This window comes from Staurois parvus, unplaced genomic scaffold (assembly GCF_062004578.1).
Source record: "Staurois parvus isolate SC_StPar_1 unplaced genomic scaffold, SC_StPar_1.0 ptg000153l, whole genome shotgun sequence".
NCBI lineage: Eukaryota > Metazoa > Chordata > Amphibia > Anura > Ranidae > Staurois > Staurois parvus.
The window spans coordinates 3,104,220-3,121,379 of record NW_028317949.1 but is presented as its reverse complement, the minus strand read 5'-3'; the positions used below and the strand labels follow the sequence as shown (position 1 = coordinate 3,121,379).

Here is a 17,160-nt window from a genome sequence, read left to right as displayed (position 1 = left end):
AATAGTTCCCCATCCTTGATGTCCATGGGAAAAATAACACCCAGTTGTTGGTATTGGTGGGAGGAATAGTGCCGCATTGTTGCTATCAAGGGAAGGAATAATGCCCCATCATTGGTGTCAGTGAGAGAAATAGTGCCCTGTTGTTGGTGTCAGTGGGAGGTACAGTGCCCCATTGTCAGTGGAAGGAATTATGCCCAACTGTTGGTGTCAGTGGAAGGAATAGTGCCTTGCACCTGTGGGAGGAATAGTGCTCCAAAGACTGGAAAAAGGCAAGCAAAGGGCCACACCCGGCCACAGTTTGGAGACCACTGGCCTAGACCCCTGGAGATTTAGTGGCAAATATTAGTACAGAAACCAAGATAGTAAAAGTTAGCTATAATGTTCTTACTTTTGTGGAATTCTATCCATTTATATTAATAAAGATTTTGTTTGATGAAAGACCATAATCTGTGATGCAGCAATTCTTTTTTTTTTTTTATAACATTTCAATGTTAAGTATTCATGTATAATACAGTTATTTACAGCATATTGCATTAAGTATGTAAAGCCAAGAAAGATATGTAATCATGGGGTGGCAAGTAAAAGCACCCAAAGGCTTTGCATCTTGTAAATCTTTACGTTAAACCATCCATTTAAAAGCCCTTTTAGCATGGCACAACAGTTTATTCTATAATAATGGTTTATGTAATACTTTTTTTTTTCAATTTTAGTTAATCAAAAGAATTACAGTATCTTTCTGGCAAAAGGGACCCAATGTAGACAAAGTTGCATGCTTAAGGCTTACCTATCAGGGTTATCAGAGGCACAGACTGAATCAATCAATCCAACATCCAATGTGCCCTGTAGAAGGAACATAATAGTTTGATTTGTCAACATAATTAAACAGTCACATATTACGGCAGTTAGAAAAATGTCTTTATCTGATACCACTTTTTTCCAGCATCTATTTTTGATCTACAAAATGCAACATGCAAAAAAAAAATGTGACCTATAGGAACTACACTTGAATATACAGTATTTACTGCTAGACTCAGATTTACATGTAGGTCTAATGAACAGGCCTTAAAGGTGTTAGTTAAAGCAATATCTATTTATTTTTCTCAGATCATGTAAATACTGAATCCTATTGTATATAATAAAGTGTTTTTTGTTGTCAGACAATATACACGTCATACAAGAAGTGGGGTGATCACTGGGGGGAATAAGAGCAGTTGCAACTAAACTTGTCTAAAAAAAAAAACTTGTCCACTATTTGTGTTATTAAACTCCAGCTACGATGGAAGATTCTGATGAAAGCCGCAAAGAGTAGGACTCTCCTGTCAGGCAGCTCAGATTCTCTTCACTTTCTTCAAAGCAAGTCCACACACTCACACTAAATTACAAATGGGTTGCAGAACCTTATTGTGACTATGGGTCAGCAAAGAAAGAGAACAGGATTATTCATAAAATAGGACACTGGCTACTGGGGAGTAGGGTAGTACTACTTGTACTATGGGCCACTGACCACCTGGAAAAATAGTATGAGTATAATGGGTAAAGGAAGGTCCATGTATTAAGGGTGACATCTAAGAGGGGTGTTCTAAGTTCAAATCTTGTTCTTGAGCCCTTTAAGCTCTAGAGTGAACACCATTGAACCATTGTACCATTGAATACAGAATTAGACACAAAATCATATGGTAAACAGAATTCAATAGATTGGAATTATTTTTGTAAGATTTAATGTTATTGGTGAGACATCTGTGTGCAGACATAGTTTACACAAAACCCCAAAAATGTAATCTTGCTCATGTAAAAGATCTAATACTCTTTACAGATATATTTCCAAAACCCACAGGAATGGTGAAGGACAGAATGAATAGCCTCTTTTTTCTCTTCATCATTAAGTGGCTGATTTCTACACAATAAAAGTTATAAAAGTAAATAATTTTATTTAAATCAGTGATGGGTAGGTGACCGGAAATTAAATCATCTTCTTATGTCTCCCTATCTCTGCATTTAAACTACCAGCTCCCCCTACATACTGTAGACATTGCAATTAGGTCTGAACCGTGTATGTAGCATCACTGGCACTGCAGCAAGAGGATGGAGACTCCATGTTGGTTGGGAAAGAGTAAGATACTCTGGCTAGGAGACCTCACTGTCAGAAATTCCAAGAGACATAAGAAGCCAGCATGTGATTTAATCTACTGTCTTGAATGAAGCTATCAGTTTTTGGAAAGACTATTTGTCTAATCACACAACATGTATACAGATAACATTTGAATGTTAGGCATGAACAAATATTTTAGGCTTAATGGCCTTTCAGAAAGTTTTATAAGTTTAGAAATGCTGTAATTTTCTTAAAAAAAAAAAAAAAAACCCAGACACTGAAAACAATATATATAGGATGATATGTTCTTTTCAGAATAAGTTACAACTGATGTACTGCGTTCAGGTGAATCCAGATGTGTGGAGGAATTTTGTTAGCTGGCAGATATACAAGTTGTGCAATGCAAATAGGCTTAGTAGGATTAAAATAATGATTAAATAATAAAGTCAGCTGAGTAATGAAAGGATTTTCACTTACCACAGCGTTTTGTGGATTTGCTTGCTCATCGTGCATCTCCCGAATCTCCTGCTCTGTGGATGAATGGACCTGGCTCATCACACTGAACCATTGGCTGTAGACAGATAACAGCAATTATTGGATTCTGCACCAGCACACTCACTTCCTTTCTATGCAGCACAGGTTTTCAGTTCTTAACACTGTTTCATTACCACATAAAGACTAACCCAACTGCATTGCATTGCTTAAGGTTGTTGGTATCAAAACAATAATTAAGCCAATTTATATTAGCTTGAAACAAACCTGTGCTTTGTCAATGTAGGGCAAAAAAAAATGTATTTGAATGCCCTGCACCCAGCAGAGTATACTCATCTTCAGCCATGACCCGATACAAGGATCAAATCCCTATTTAAGTTCCAGTTATATATTTTGCTCCCAGAACTGAGCAGAGCAACACGGGGTAAAGTAAGTTATATGCTGCTGGTTGGAAGGGCATGCAAATAACCTGTCTGTGCACATCACATTTGCTTTACCATTAGAAATATTTAAAATATTTTACTTGAATTGTATGTAAAGACAAAACTTTTTTTTTTTACATTTTAGATAGATTGAGGAAAGCTTGTAACCTTTGTCAAGTTTTAATTAGTGTCTGTGTCCTTGCTAGGGAGAATCACTCTCTACTGGTCCCGGGGACCACTGTCTCTGGTTCAGAAAGTAAAAAATCCAAAATTGTTGTCACAGGAACAGGAGGTAAAGGTAAATCTTCCACCAAGTGAACATGTTCTGATGACAACTGTCTAGTAGCAAGATTAGACCTTTGTGTTGCTGCAATGTGCAGTTTCCGGTGTGCTGGGGGTGCAATAACAGCCCATTCAAAATGCAACCTGGCCTATAAAAGGATATCCCTTTAGGATAAGGAGATTTCTTCTTAAGATGGCCATGCATGAATCGAAATTGATTGAATTTTGATCCATTTGTGGTCACTGTGGTTGAACAGATGTTGGTCTACCAACTGACTTCTGTTCAACTGCCAAGTCAATATTTTCTTGCTCGATCAGTGCTGCAGGCTGTAGACTGCAGTGCTGGTCTGTGTAATCAGAGGATGGGGGCAGTCTGCCTGCTGTTAGAATACAATGACACAGCGAGGAGGATTCCCCCATGCACACTAAGTGTGTGGATGGAGGAAACGTGTCGGCTTTTTTGTTCAACCTGCTGGCTGAACAAAAATACTGACCCATCTATGACCAACCATATTTCCTGCTGTGCCTCTGGGACAAGAGGAAATTTTGCTGAAAGACAGAAACAAAAAATGTTACAGAAGTTAGGCCATTCCACATAATCCAAAACTAAGAAAAAAAAGTTTTGGTTGGTTTTACATACACTGGATGGTGAGAATAAAGGTTTCCCTGCAAAGAAGACATTGAATGCTAACCTGTCCTGCTTCCTTCACCATTAATCTGTAAATGTAAATATTGCAGATAATCAATTCTTAGATGTGGTGCCTTCAGTAGTTTTCTATGGCTTTTTTCCTTTTATTTCACCAGATGATCTGGCCGTAACACACTTCCTGTCTAAGGTGTCTGCATTCTGCATGAAGCCGTAAAGCAGGCACATTTGGACAGCAACATTGTCTGTCTGGGTAGAGGGTAGTGTTAGTCTAGCAGATTTAAATGGGCTTGACAAACAAATTGAAGCTGAACTCCGGCTAACACTTTATAATCAGTTACAGCAAACAGTTGTTTTCCTCTTGTGATAAAGAATTTACATAAATAAAGCTGATCATTGTAAGTAAATGGTAAATGGTTTGTCTAATCCCTCTAAGTGCCACTTTTAGTGGACAGCTTGGTCTGTTAAAGGAAGTTGAAAAATAACAGACCTACTGGCTGGATCACAAGGTGAAAATAAGGAAAAAACAGAAAACTAAGGCAGCCATCACATCTAAGAATTGGTAAGCTGCGATTTAATACATTTTTGTTTTGGGCTTTAATACCACATTAAGGAAAATGCTGACTTAAGATTTTGTAGAAACTGACATGAAATTTTGTATTTTTTTCAGCCAGACTAACTATGTAAATTCCTGGTCCCCTATTGTGCCCTCCTGGAAGTGTCAGTTTCTGAAAATTCCTAAATTGGTTTTATCTTTTCGCTTTACTTAGTGTTTACCTAACAGTGGTCACATTTTTGGATTAGTGTTACAGCACTTCTTATCTGTGTTGCTCTTTGCAATAAATACACCCAATAAAATGTAATACAATAAGTAAACGATTTAACCACTTCCCGACCGTCCGTTGCATATAAACGGCCGGACGGTTGCACTGCAGGGTCGGGTGGCCGTTTATAAACGGCCTCCCCGCACCCTGCTTGTGCGCGCTCCCTGGGAGCGCGCAGCACCGCGATCCGGTGCCCGCTGTGTCCTCCGGACACAGTGAAACACTGATCATCGGACAGGACCTCTGTACGAGGTCCCGATCATGTGATCACTGATTGGTCAATCAGTGATCACATGCAAAGTAGTAAGCAAGATGTCACTTGTGACATCATTGCTTACTACATGTTAAATCTGTGAATGATCACAGAGGTCACATGGTACAAGGCTATTCACAACAGCCTTGTACCATGTGACAAGCTGTGACCAATCACAGCTCACTCAGTACTTCTCAATGAGTGAAAGAATGCAGACAGAGAGAAAGAGAAATGATTGCTTTTACATCCTATATGGGTGTAAAAGCAATCAATGTAAAAAAAAAAAAAAAATCTTCATCACCCATTACAAGTAGTACAGTGTCACCATGGTGACACTGTACTGCTAGGGTGACAGTATGTAAAAAAAATAAATTAAAAAAAATAAAATTAAAATAAAAAAAAATGTTTAAAAATTATAATTTTTGGTTATAAACTAATTTGGATTTTTTTTTTACTAAAAAGATAACGGAATAAATTTTGGCCAAGATTTATGATGAAATATTATTTATTTGCAAACTTTTATAAAAAAAAAAAACACTTTTTTTCAAAATTTTTGGACTTTTTCATTTTCATTTAAATAAAAATCCCAGCGGTGAATAAATACCACCAAAATAAAGCTTTATCTGTCTCAAAAAAATGGTAAAAAATTCATATGGGTACAGTGTTGCATGACCGCGCAATTGTCATTCAAAGTGTGATAGCGCTGAAAGCCGAAAATTGCCCTGGTCAGGAAGGGGGTAAAAGTGTCCGGTCTGGAAGTGGTTAAATATAATTAATTATAAGGAATAGCTGGAATGGCTGCTTTTGTGTCTCCATGCCTGGCCCCTTCCACACTATGGTCTTGCCATGTAGACGTGCAGTACGTTTGATATGAGTTGCTCCCTTTGTTTACTATCAACATACCCACAATCATTATCTCATCAGTGTTTGGTGACATGGGTCACAAAATAGATAAACTCAACACAACAAGCGGTACTTTGTGATGACATGTATTTCAGCAATGCATGAATACAACAACCACACTCTAACACACAATCTAAGGGCACCTTCCACTCCACTTTTTATAAAAGCTTTTGTTACATTTAACATTTATCATAGATATTTGAATTTTTTGTGTTACTAACTAACAACTGTGGACCAGTCATAAAAGGATTTTTTAACAAAGAAGCCAATAGGCAACTGTCTTAAGCTGACCATACATGGATCGATGTTCGGATTCCTGGTATATCTTCCAAAATTCAAGTCATGGGTGGCACTTTTGGCATCATCCAACTAAACATAAGTCCATTTTTAAATTTACTTATGTCAAAATAGAAAAATGGGTGGAAAAATATTGGCAGGGTATTTGTCTTATTGTCTCTGGCTGCAGTACTGTCACTAAGGTGTCCGTTTATGACACAGAGAATAGCTGCGATTCAACGGATCTCAGCTATTCTCTGGTCATTCACAGTTTATAACACTCAGGAGATCATGTCAGCCCTTCTCTGGAGATCTGTGTTCTCCCTACAGATTCTCCAGCCCAGAGCTGGAGAATCGGAGGGACCGAAAACTAAGCAGAGATAGTTTACCTCTGCTTAGTAAACTGATCTTTTACTATAATCTCGAGAGATTATAGTAAAATGAGCCGTTTCTCAGAGTTTGTAGACCGTTCTCCAGCGTTTGGAGACCGTTCTCCCTTCGTTCGGAGAACTGCTTCATAAACTGCATTCACAGGAGAACTGTGTTCTCCGAGAATGCCGAGAACTGAGCAGAGATCTATTACCGCTGGTTCATAAACGGACACCTAAGCTGGAGCACTCATGTAGCTAGAGAAGTTTTAGCAAATTCAAAACTCATGGTATACTTGTTCTAGGCCAACGGCTCTGAAAACTTGGAAGGTATTGAACCAGTGTGACAGCCAAGGAGCTACCATTTTCAGAAGTAAAGTCAGTAATGGCAGTCTGCATAAGGGATGATTTACTAAAACTGGAGAGTGCAAGATCTGGTGCCATTCTGCAGAGAAACCAATCAACTTCCAGGTTTTTTTTTGTCAAAGCTTAATTTAACAAGCTGAAGTTAGAAGCTTTTGACTACCATGCACAGTTGCACTAGATTCCCAGTGCTACAGTTTTAGTGCATCAACCCAACGGATTTCTCAGTAAAAGTTACTCTTGCTGCCTGGGATTTTACATACACACCAGCAGATGGCACTGCAACCATACTAGTTAATTAAACAGCAGCAAAGCACGCAAAAATACATCACGCTAGTAAAAGTATACACTAAGAATTATAAACATTTTAATGAATTGCTTTCAAAATAAATAATAAAATATTACCAGTTTAACTGTAAATACATAGTCAGCTATGTCATAAATAAAACTGTTCATCATCTTACAAACACATGCTCATCATCCACTTGGCAAACATGTCCCTGTTGGTCTACCATGATTTACATCCAATCCTAAAATTTAGTGAAGTTGGTCAAACAAAGAAGGGTGCTGTAGCACTTAGGCTTCATGCACAAGGATATTTAGCAGCTACTGTGTGCTGAGGTATAAAATCCCAGATGCTTTCTGGCGCCCGAAAAGCTGTGTACTGCTGTCAATACAAGTGAGTGGCTGTGCGCAAACCATGTTGGGGTAAATCAGTGGTGTATTTAGGTTTTGTGCTGCCCTAGGCAACACCTCGCCGCAGAAAGAGGCTGACATTGACCAAGAACACCCCTGCCCTCCACCCAAGCCTTCCACTACCACTGCCCCCCATGCACCAGCCACCCTCCCCTATGGCGAAAGAGAGAGAAAGACACTCAAATTCACAGCTCTGGACATCCCCAGGAACGAGAGTCGGGCTGTGCATACACCGTCATGAAACCCACAACATCTCTGAACCCGCCAGGTCCCCATGCCGCGTGTGTCCCTTCTTCCAAGGAGCAGTGCTGCCCCCCCCCCCGAAAAATGCCACCCTAGGCAAATGCCTTGTTGGCCTTGTGGTAAATACACCCTAGGGGTAAATTATATATCAGCATTCATCCACGCATGCGCATTCTCTTCAAATCAGCCACTCTCACATTTGGAGAGAAGCATTGTATGCACGTGCGCAGATACTAATACAGAAGTTAAGGTGTTTATCAGAGCACAGTCGCATGCAGACATTCACATGTACTGGTGTCTGTACACGACACATGTGGCTCCCTGCATACCAGAAAGTGACGGGGATTCAGCACACAGCAGCTGCTAAGCATTCTTGTACATTAGCCTCAAAGCAAAAAAGAAAATAAACAAATCCAGTTTCTTGATATTTTGTATATAAACTTAGTGATAGGTGATGTTACTAATAGTGACGTTTGTTCTTTTCTTTTACTTGAACAACATCACGATATTGCCCTCCGATAGATTTACCCCCTTCCTGACCAGGCCATTTTTTTGCTGTTCGGCACTGTGCTATTTCAACTGCGGCCCCGCAACACTGCACCCAAACAAAATGTATGTCCTTTTTTCACACAAATTGAGCTTTCTTTTAGTGGTATTTGATCACCTATGCGGTTTTTACATTTTGCGCTATAAAAAAAAAAAAAAAAAAAAAAAAATATCCAATAAACTCAAAGTTAGTCGTAAATTTAGGCCAAAATGTATTCAGCTACATGTCTGTGTGGGCAGCACAGTGGCTAAATGCTTAGCACTTCCGCCTGGCAGCACTCGGGTCATCGGTTCGAATCCCAACCACAGCACCACCTGCCTGGAGTTTGCATGTTCTCCCTGTGGAAAAGCCTGCATGGCTTTTCTCCAGGTACTCCGGTTTCCTCCTACACTCCAAAGACAGGCTGGTAGGTGAATTGGCTCCTGTCTAAATTGACCCTAGTATGTGTATGTATGAATGTGAGTTAGGGATTTTAGATTGTACACCCCTTGAGGGTTAGGGACTGATGTGAATGTACAATATATATGTAAAGCGCTGCATAAATTGATGGTGCTATATAAGTACCTGAAATAAAGAAATCCCAATACATGTATATTAATTGGTTTGTGTGAAAGTTATAGCATCTACAAACTATGGTATATATATTGGAATTTCCACAGCTTTTACTCTCTCACTGACTGGCTTTCTTCTAAAATACCAGGGCAGTACATTTTTTACATTTTTTTTTTTATACTTTTGTCAGAATAGAACAATGTTACCATAGTTTTTTTTTACACTTTGCTTTGCAGGAGAAATAAAGATCATTTCTCCTGCAATGCAAAGCTTCCTGTTATGAACTATCATGAATGAGTTATCGACAGCTCAAGATAGTGATCTGTGATTGGCTGGAGCTGGTCACATGGTACAGGGTGCTGTGAAGGGCCGAATACGGGAAAAGCAAAGGGCCACATCCAGCCCCCGGGCCATAGTTTGGAGTCGACTGGGCTACAGTAATGGAAATTTGACCCTGCCTGTTCCTGGTTGTCACAAGTCTTCATGTCACTGCTCTTTGCAAAGTTTACAAAATAAATCCCAAAGGTGTGTTTTTCCTAATTTAAACCTCAGATTCATTTCTTGCAGTTGAAAGCAACACCTCATAAACTACTGATATATGATGACTGTGCCAAATAATCTGAATGATCCTTAAACCAAGATTACAGTTTGGTATTCTAAAAACATAACAAAATGATAGACAATGTGGCTTCGTACAAAGATTGTTCTGGTGACCTGCTATCATCCTGGTTTAGTTTATTAAAAGCATTCCATGCTGGTAAACTGATATTCAAAATAAGTTAAGATCTGTTGAAGATATAACTTTACAAAGCAGGACAAGGAGCAATGATAAGATTAGGATTGGCATAAATTACAGCAACAAATCAGATTTCAGTCTAGTGAAGTCAAATATGTGCCAGAAGAATTCCGACTGGTTGCTCCTTGTTAATTGCACTTTGCCTCATTCCAGTAAATCGTACAAGGATGGTTCTTGCATTAGACGGCATGTTCTTACCTTGCATCCTCTGGTGACTCAGCAATTAAATGGTATGTCCGATTTTCAACGACTATATCAATACCATTTTCCTTGCCTGTGTTGTCGATGATCTCTCTAAAATTGTTTTGAAGACAGGCATATTATTAAAGTGGAACTAAACTCTCCATTAACAGTAACTATGTTCAAACCTTATGCTTCTAGCATTAGTAAATAGATAGGAGGGTATATTGTATTTTCTTGTTTTAACCTTTTTTTTCTCAGCTGCTTCCTGGTTTGTGGCCTAGGCCAAATGATGTCATACATCCCAAAAGTCCTCATGGTCATTTTTTTTCTTTCATCTGGAGCAGGAAAGGAGGGTTTTTCTTAGCTAAACACACCCTCCTGCCTGCATGTCTGAGCTAAGGGCAGGTTGATTTCAGGAAGTAGAAAATGTATATTATATAGGGCGCGCTTGTTGGAGCCCAACCTCTGTAGCTGTAAGATAAAGGTGCCAGATGGATATCAGGGATGGATGGATGGATGGAAGCAGTAACAATGAGGCAGCTCTTCTTAGAGTGGAAGCAAGGCTCTAATGCAGTAACAAGAAAAAGAGAGGAAGGCGCCTCTAAGTGCAGTATTAACAATTTATTAGTAGACAATGGAAAATTTGCACTTACAAGATAAACGGTAAAAAGACTCATCGTGTGGTAATTGGATCCAGGTGGGACATCCAGCCATCCAGCAGCAAGCTATGCCTATAGGATCAGGAAGTAGAGTCCAGGATGTGCCTGTGCATCAAAAATGAAGCTTGGAGAGCAGAGTCAGATGTAGCAGGTGAAAGGGGCGGTAATGCATTTCGAAGCATGCTCAATAGGCTCCTTCTTCAGACCTCAGGTCTGAAGAAGGAGCCTATTGAGCATGCTTCTTCTAGGCTCCTTCTTCAGACCTCAGGTCTGAAGAAGGAGCCTATTGAGCATGCTTCTTCTAGGCTCCTTCTTCAGACCTCAGGTCTGAAGAAGGAGCCTATTGAGCATGCTTCTTCTAGGCTCCTTCTTCAGACCTCAGGTCTGAAGAAGGAGCCTATTGAGCATGCTTCTTCTAGGCTCCTTCTTCAGACCTCAGGTCTGAAGAAGGAGCCTATTGAGCATGCTTCGAAATGCATTACCGCCCCTTTCACCTGCTACATCTGACTCTGCTCTCCAAGCTTCATTTTTGATGCACAGGCACATCCTGGACTCTACTTCCTGATCCTATAGGCATAGCTTGCTGCTGGACGGCTGGATGTCCCACCTGGATCCAATTACCACACGATGAGTCTTTTTAACCGTTTATCTTGTAAGTGCAAATTTTCCATTGTCTACTAATAAATTGTTAATACTGCACTTAGAGGCGCTTCCTCTCTTTTTCTGATTTCAGGAAGAACATGCTACATGAATAATCTGCCCGTGTTCAAGATGTCAGCGATTAAAAATGCTAGGGGGTTGTTTATCACAATGATTTCTCAACAAAATAAAGTATGGAGACATGGATAGATGGGTTAGTTTTCTTTGAATATTAAAAATTAATTAAATTGTGTTTTCAGTTTGTGGTGATCGGGTAAAGTTTAGTTCTGCTTCAAGCTCCATGTACACTGGGCATTTTATTAACACTGGCAGCGTTAGCTGTGTAAAAAAATGCATTGTTGCATTAGTGTATAGCGGCATTTTACCGCGTTTTTTTCACGTTTACATTTTTTTTAGCATTTTTTTTCTCAAAAAAGCATTAAAAAAATGCTGGTTTGCTGTGTTTTGCCGCATTTTTCAGCATTATAGCATTTTTACAGCTAAAAAACTCCTCTAGAAACCCACTAGTCCTGGGTTTTTTTTCTAGCCAAAAAAACGCTGATTACAGTCTATGTATGCATGGGCACATAGGATAACATGCTGGGGGTTTACTGGCTGTATAAAAAGATGCCAAAAGCCAAAAACAGCTGCTGTAAAAACGTCCAGCGTGCATGAGGACTTAAAATAGAAAACCATGAGTTAAAATATGTATCTAGTTAAAAAATAACAAAATAAATAAATATTAGTGATTATAATGTATCAATAATAGTGATCGTCAAGAGCTGATATACTGTATTACTTGTGCAGTCGATGTTACTGCACAGGGATGCTGTGGGACAGCGCTTACTCATTTGTGACACCTAGTATCATGTTTATTAAGGGCAGGCAAATCTAGCAACATTTGTCAGATAGCTGCCTGGTACATTCAGGGTAAAATTAAAGGTTTACAGCAGTCACAGCAGAGCTAAATGCTGATAAATGCAAATTAGAATTTTAGTATTAAAGGGGTTGTAAACCCCAGACATGAAATATGTACAAAGCATACCACTCTAAAGTGTATACTTGTCTAAATTAAGAGCACTAAGTGTCATTTCTGTCTGCTGCCTCGTTCCTCTGCTATCAGCATGAATCATTTCAGACAAGTTTTCCTGACATCAGGAGAAAAATGGTGACAGGGGAGGGAACTCCAGCAGATTGACAGCCTCAGCTCTGTTCCTGTTAGCTGTGTAGAGACGGCGTGTCTCTTCTGTCCAATCAGCTCTCAGAGAGATCACCTCAGTGAGCTCTGCAGCATGTGACTCCGTCCCAATTTTTCTGAACTTTCAGACAAGCTTTATAAATGCTGAACTTTGAACGGATGAGGAGAAGACTGCAGATGGACAGGTGCAACTTATGTATGAGGATGTGTTTCATCTCCATGACCATTCTGTAAAACAGACAGCAGTTCACACGTATCGAAATTTGTTCAGTTCCTGCTGAACTGGCTGATTTTTGGTATGTGCAAACCCAGCTTTAGTCTTAGATAGAATCAATAGATGTCAGTGAGGGCTGTCGAAATGAGCAACTGCTGTAGTGATAATATCTGATAGATGTTGCAGGCACTGTTTACTTAACCCTTACCCTGTGAACCCTTACCTTGTAAAACAACGCATTCAGTTTAAAATACAAATTAAATGCAAAACATTTGTGTATAAATATAAAAAACATTATGAATACCTTTTTTTTAATAAGTGATTACATGACCTCTGTTCTTAGCTGCATAAATAGGGTGGAAAAACAGCAATACACTGGCTTTCTCAGGGAATGGCTGTGTGGGGAAATGTGTGTGAGTGTATGGGGGAGATCACCCTTTAGCACATGTTCTGGCCATTGAAGGACAGGCAAGTTATTCTCACAACACAGGCAGAAAACTAACCACACTGGAAATGATGTGCTTCCAAGACTAGTGTGGTCAGTTTGAAATAAGAACGCAGGGGGACTGGCAGGATCATCAGGAATTTTACACAAAGGAAGCAATACAAAGAGAACAGGATACCCTTTTACACAAGTACATGGAACAAGAGACACAGATAGATTCAGAATATTGGTAACAGTCTATATACAGTATGTTGATCCATTTTGATGAATACATGATTTTAGCCCTGGGTATCAAGGAGTGCTTCATAAAGTGAGCAACAAGAGCTGGTGGTCTTTACACCCATTTCAGCAGGGTTGTACAAAAATTTTTTAAAAAAGTACATCTTTATACTTTTACAAAATCGAGAAGTGTGAACATATGCGCACACAGTTAGGTCCATAAATATTTGGACACAGGCACAATTTTCATATATTTTGCTCTGTATGCCACCAGAATAAATTAAAATGAAACAATCCAAATGAATTTGAAGTGCAGACTTTCAGCTTTAATTCAAGGGGTTGAATATGAAGTACAAATTTTAGTAACTGCAACCATTTTTATACATAGTCCCTCCATTCTCAGGGGCTCAAATGTAATTGGACAAATGAATATAATCATAAAAAAATGTTAAGTTTTAACATTTTGTTGAGAATCCTTTACTGGCAATGACTGCCTGAAGTCTGGAACCCATAGACATTACCAAAGACTGGGTTTCCTCCTTTCTGATGCTTTGCCAGGCTCTAACTGCAGCTGTCTTCAGTTGTTCTTTGTTTGTGCGTCTTTCTGCCTTTAGTTTTGCCTTCAGCAAGTGAAATGCATGCTCAATTGGGTTGAGGTCAGGTGACTGACTCAGCCATTGCAGAATATTCCACTTCTTTTCCTTCAAAAGCTCCTGGGCTGCTTTTGTAGTGTGTTTTGGATCATTGTCCATCTGTACTGTGAAGCGCCGTCCAGTCAACTTTGCTGCATTTGGCGGAATCTGGGCTGACAGTATATCTCTAAACACTGCAACATTCATCTGGCTGCTTCTGTCTTCTGTCACATCGTCAATAAACACCAATGACCCAGTGCCACTGGAAGCCATGCATGCCCATGCCATCACACTGCCTCCACTATGTTTTACAGATGACGTTGTGTGCTTTGGAACATGAGCTGTTCCAAGCCTTCTTCACACTTTTTTCTTCTTGTCATTCTGGTACAGAGTAACTTTAGTTTCCATCCAAAGAATGCTTTTCCAGAGCTTTTCTGGCTATTTTAAATTTTTTTCTTTTTGCAAAGTCAAATCTGGCTTTTCTGTTCTTTAGGCTCATGAATGGTTTGCACCTTGTGGTGAACCCTCTGTATTTGCTCTCGTGAAGTCTTCTCTTGATTTTAGACTTTGACAATGATACGCCCACCTTCTAGAGTGTCCTTCACTTGTCTGGATGTTGTGAATGAGTTTTTCTTTACCATAGAGAGGACCCTGCAATCATCCACCACTGTTGTCTTCCGTGTACATCCATGCCTTTTTATGTTGCTGCGCTCACCAGTGTGTTCTTCTTTCCTCAGAATTTACCAAACTGTTGATTTGGCCACTCCTAATGTTGCTGCTATCTCTCTGATGGATTTATTTCATTTTTGAAGCCTGTTTCACTTGCACGGACAGCTCCTTTGAACGCATGATGTAGGTTCACAGCAATAGATTCCAAATGCAAATAACAGACTTAGAATCAACTCCAGGCCATCTACCTGCTTAATTGATGAAGAAATAATGGAGTAGCCTACACCTGGCCATGAAACAGCTTTTGATTCAATTGTCCAATTACTTTTGGTCCCTTGAAAAAGGGGGGATGGTTACTCTTAAGAGCTGTAATTCCTAAAGCCTTCCTCCAATTTGGATGTACATACCCTCAAATTAAACCTGAGAGTTCGCACTTTCAGCCTATATCCATTATATAACTATAGCTTGAATATGTTTTGGTAAATACTTGAAAAAATCTAAAATTGTGCCTGTGTCCAAATATATATGGAGCTAACTATGTCTAGATTCATATGGCTTCATGCTCTTTATTAGAGAAACCACAGCTTAAAAGAGACAATTTGTATGCTGAAATTATCCCTAGCAGTTTATGGTATCCCTTCTGTTTACTTCCAGATTTGGCGATAAAGAAGATCTGGTACTAAATGTCAACCAAAAGATTATCCTAAATAAAAATACTGCATAATGTCTAGCTATAAAATGTATTACCATTTGAATGTAATGTTTAGGTCCAATTTACACTACTGTGATGTGTTATCAACATGCTACATGATTAAGATAACAAAATGTTTATAAATAATTATTCATTCAATAAAATATTTTATCAGTTTCATGCTTTGAACTACAGTTAAAATGTAATAAAATATGTTATTCACTATTACCACGAGCCACTGACATAATCTGAAACGTCATAAAGATGCTACATATTTAGATTATGATAATTCCTTAAAAGTTCTCTAATAACTTGTATCCATATTGCTAAAATGCTCTTCCATATTGTTCATAGGAGAAACTAAAAATATAAATACAGAAAAGGAACTAGCTAATATGGCTGCTGTATACTTGGAGCTGATAGGTCCCGGTAAGGATTTTCATTGGAAGCCGCTTTGTGACTTTCCAAGGAAATGCCTGCTGTACTATGCTCACTAGCAGTGATAGCTGTCTTTCATGTCCTGCTTTAGGTCACAAGATCCAATTGTTCTACCATGCATATAATGGAGGACAAGAACAATGTGGTTAATATAAAGGGATAGGTTTTACCAATCAATAGCAAGCATAAGAAACATTTTTACATTTTCAAAGTACATGTGATGTACTGGACATGATTTAGAAAGGCTTGACATTTCATCTAAATGTGTGCGTTTATCAACCTAGGTCACTTTATTTCATCAGCAACAATTCTAAAATAAAATTCTTGAACGTACTTGGCTTCCCGCAGTTCTATGGTCCCCTTCAGTTTTTCCTCATTATCATTTTCAAAGTACATTAGCTTGGACTGACGAAGAACAAACCAGCGTTTTTTCCAGTTCCTTCTAGAAAGAGTTGATGATCCACCACCTTTTTTATGAAGCCAACCCTGTTTCAAGGCCTCCTGTTTAGACCTGAACCATAAGAATGTCTCATCCTTCAAGACACACCAACGCTTCTTCCATGTGTTCATCATTCCACCTGCCAGAAGCACAGTAAAAACATTTATTATTGCACAGAATGGTTCATGCAGAAAAATATCTATAGGAATATGTATGTTAGGGTTTAGAAATTTATCCTGACATCTTAAATGTAAAGAATTACAACTGAGGCAACTAACATTCCAGTAGACAGCCTTGCCCATTCTAATCTGCTTTTGGGCTGTATAGTTGATCAATAGTGTTTCTGAACTCTAGTCTTCAGGGATCAGTTATAGTGCAAATCTTGCCATCCACTAGGTAAATGCACACTACTGTATTCATTCAATCTAGGTTGTAAACAGATATGAAAAAAGCTTTGACTTTGAGAAACAATATTGTAGAACCAGTCAGCTGTATGAGCAGGACAGAGGAGACTGAATCTGTTCCACCTCCCATCCTATCCCTGCCAAGTCTGCCTGCCCACATTGCTGTGAAAGGGCTTGCTATAAAGGAGGCAGATTTGAATAGAGAGCACACTGCCTGGGACCATAATTGGTGAGTACAGACATACTGAACACCTCCCTCTCTTACTCAACCTCCCTCTCCCCCTCACCCTACCCTCTTCCTCACCTCCTCTCTCTCCCTTACCCCCTCTCTTCCTCAAGCCCCCTTCTCTCTCTTTCACCCCTTCTTCTCTCTCTTAGCCCACCTCCATCCCCTCCTCTCTCTCTCTCACCCCTTCTCTCTTTCCCTCACCCACTCTCTCTCTCTCTCACCCCCCCCCCCCCCACTCTACTCTCTCTCTTTCTCACCCACCTCTTTTTCTCTCACCCCCTCTCTCTTTCTCACCCCTTCTTTTTCAACCACTCCCTCTCTCTCTCACCCCCCCATCTTTCTTATCCTC

At 39.4% G+C, this 17,160-nt stretch overlaps 1 protein-coding gene across 1 annotated transcript in view; it reads right to left on the bottom strand.

Moving 5' to 3' along the window:
* Positions 1–17,160, bottom strand: part of MYO10 (myosin X) — a 302,652-nt gene that overhangs the window by 22,020 nt on the left and 263,472 nt on the right. Inside the window, exons 27-30 of the mRNA XM_089674827.1 lie at positions 16,074–16,317; positions 9,951–10,046; positions 2,567–2,660; positions 785–840 (exon numbers count right to left, since the gene is read on the bottom strand). Of these exons, the coding sequence (XP_089530953.1) occupies positions 785–840; positions 2,567–2,660; positions 9,951–10,046; positions 16,074–16,317 (490 nt within the window). The remainder of the gene's footprint in view (positions 1–784; positions 841–2,566; positions 2,661–9,950; positions 10,047–16,073; positions 16,318–17,160) is intronic.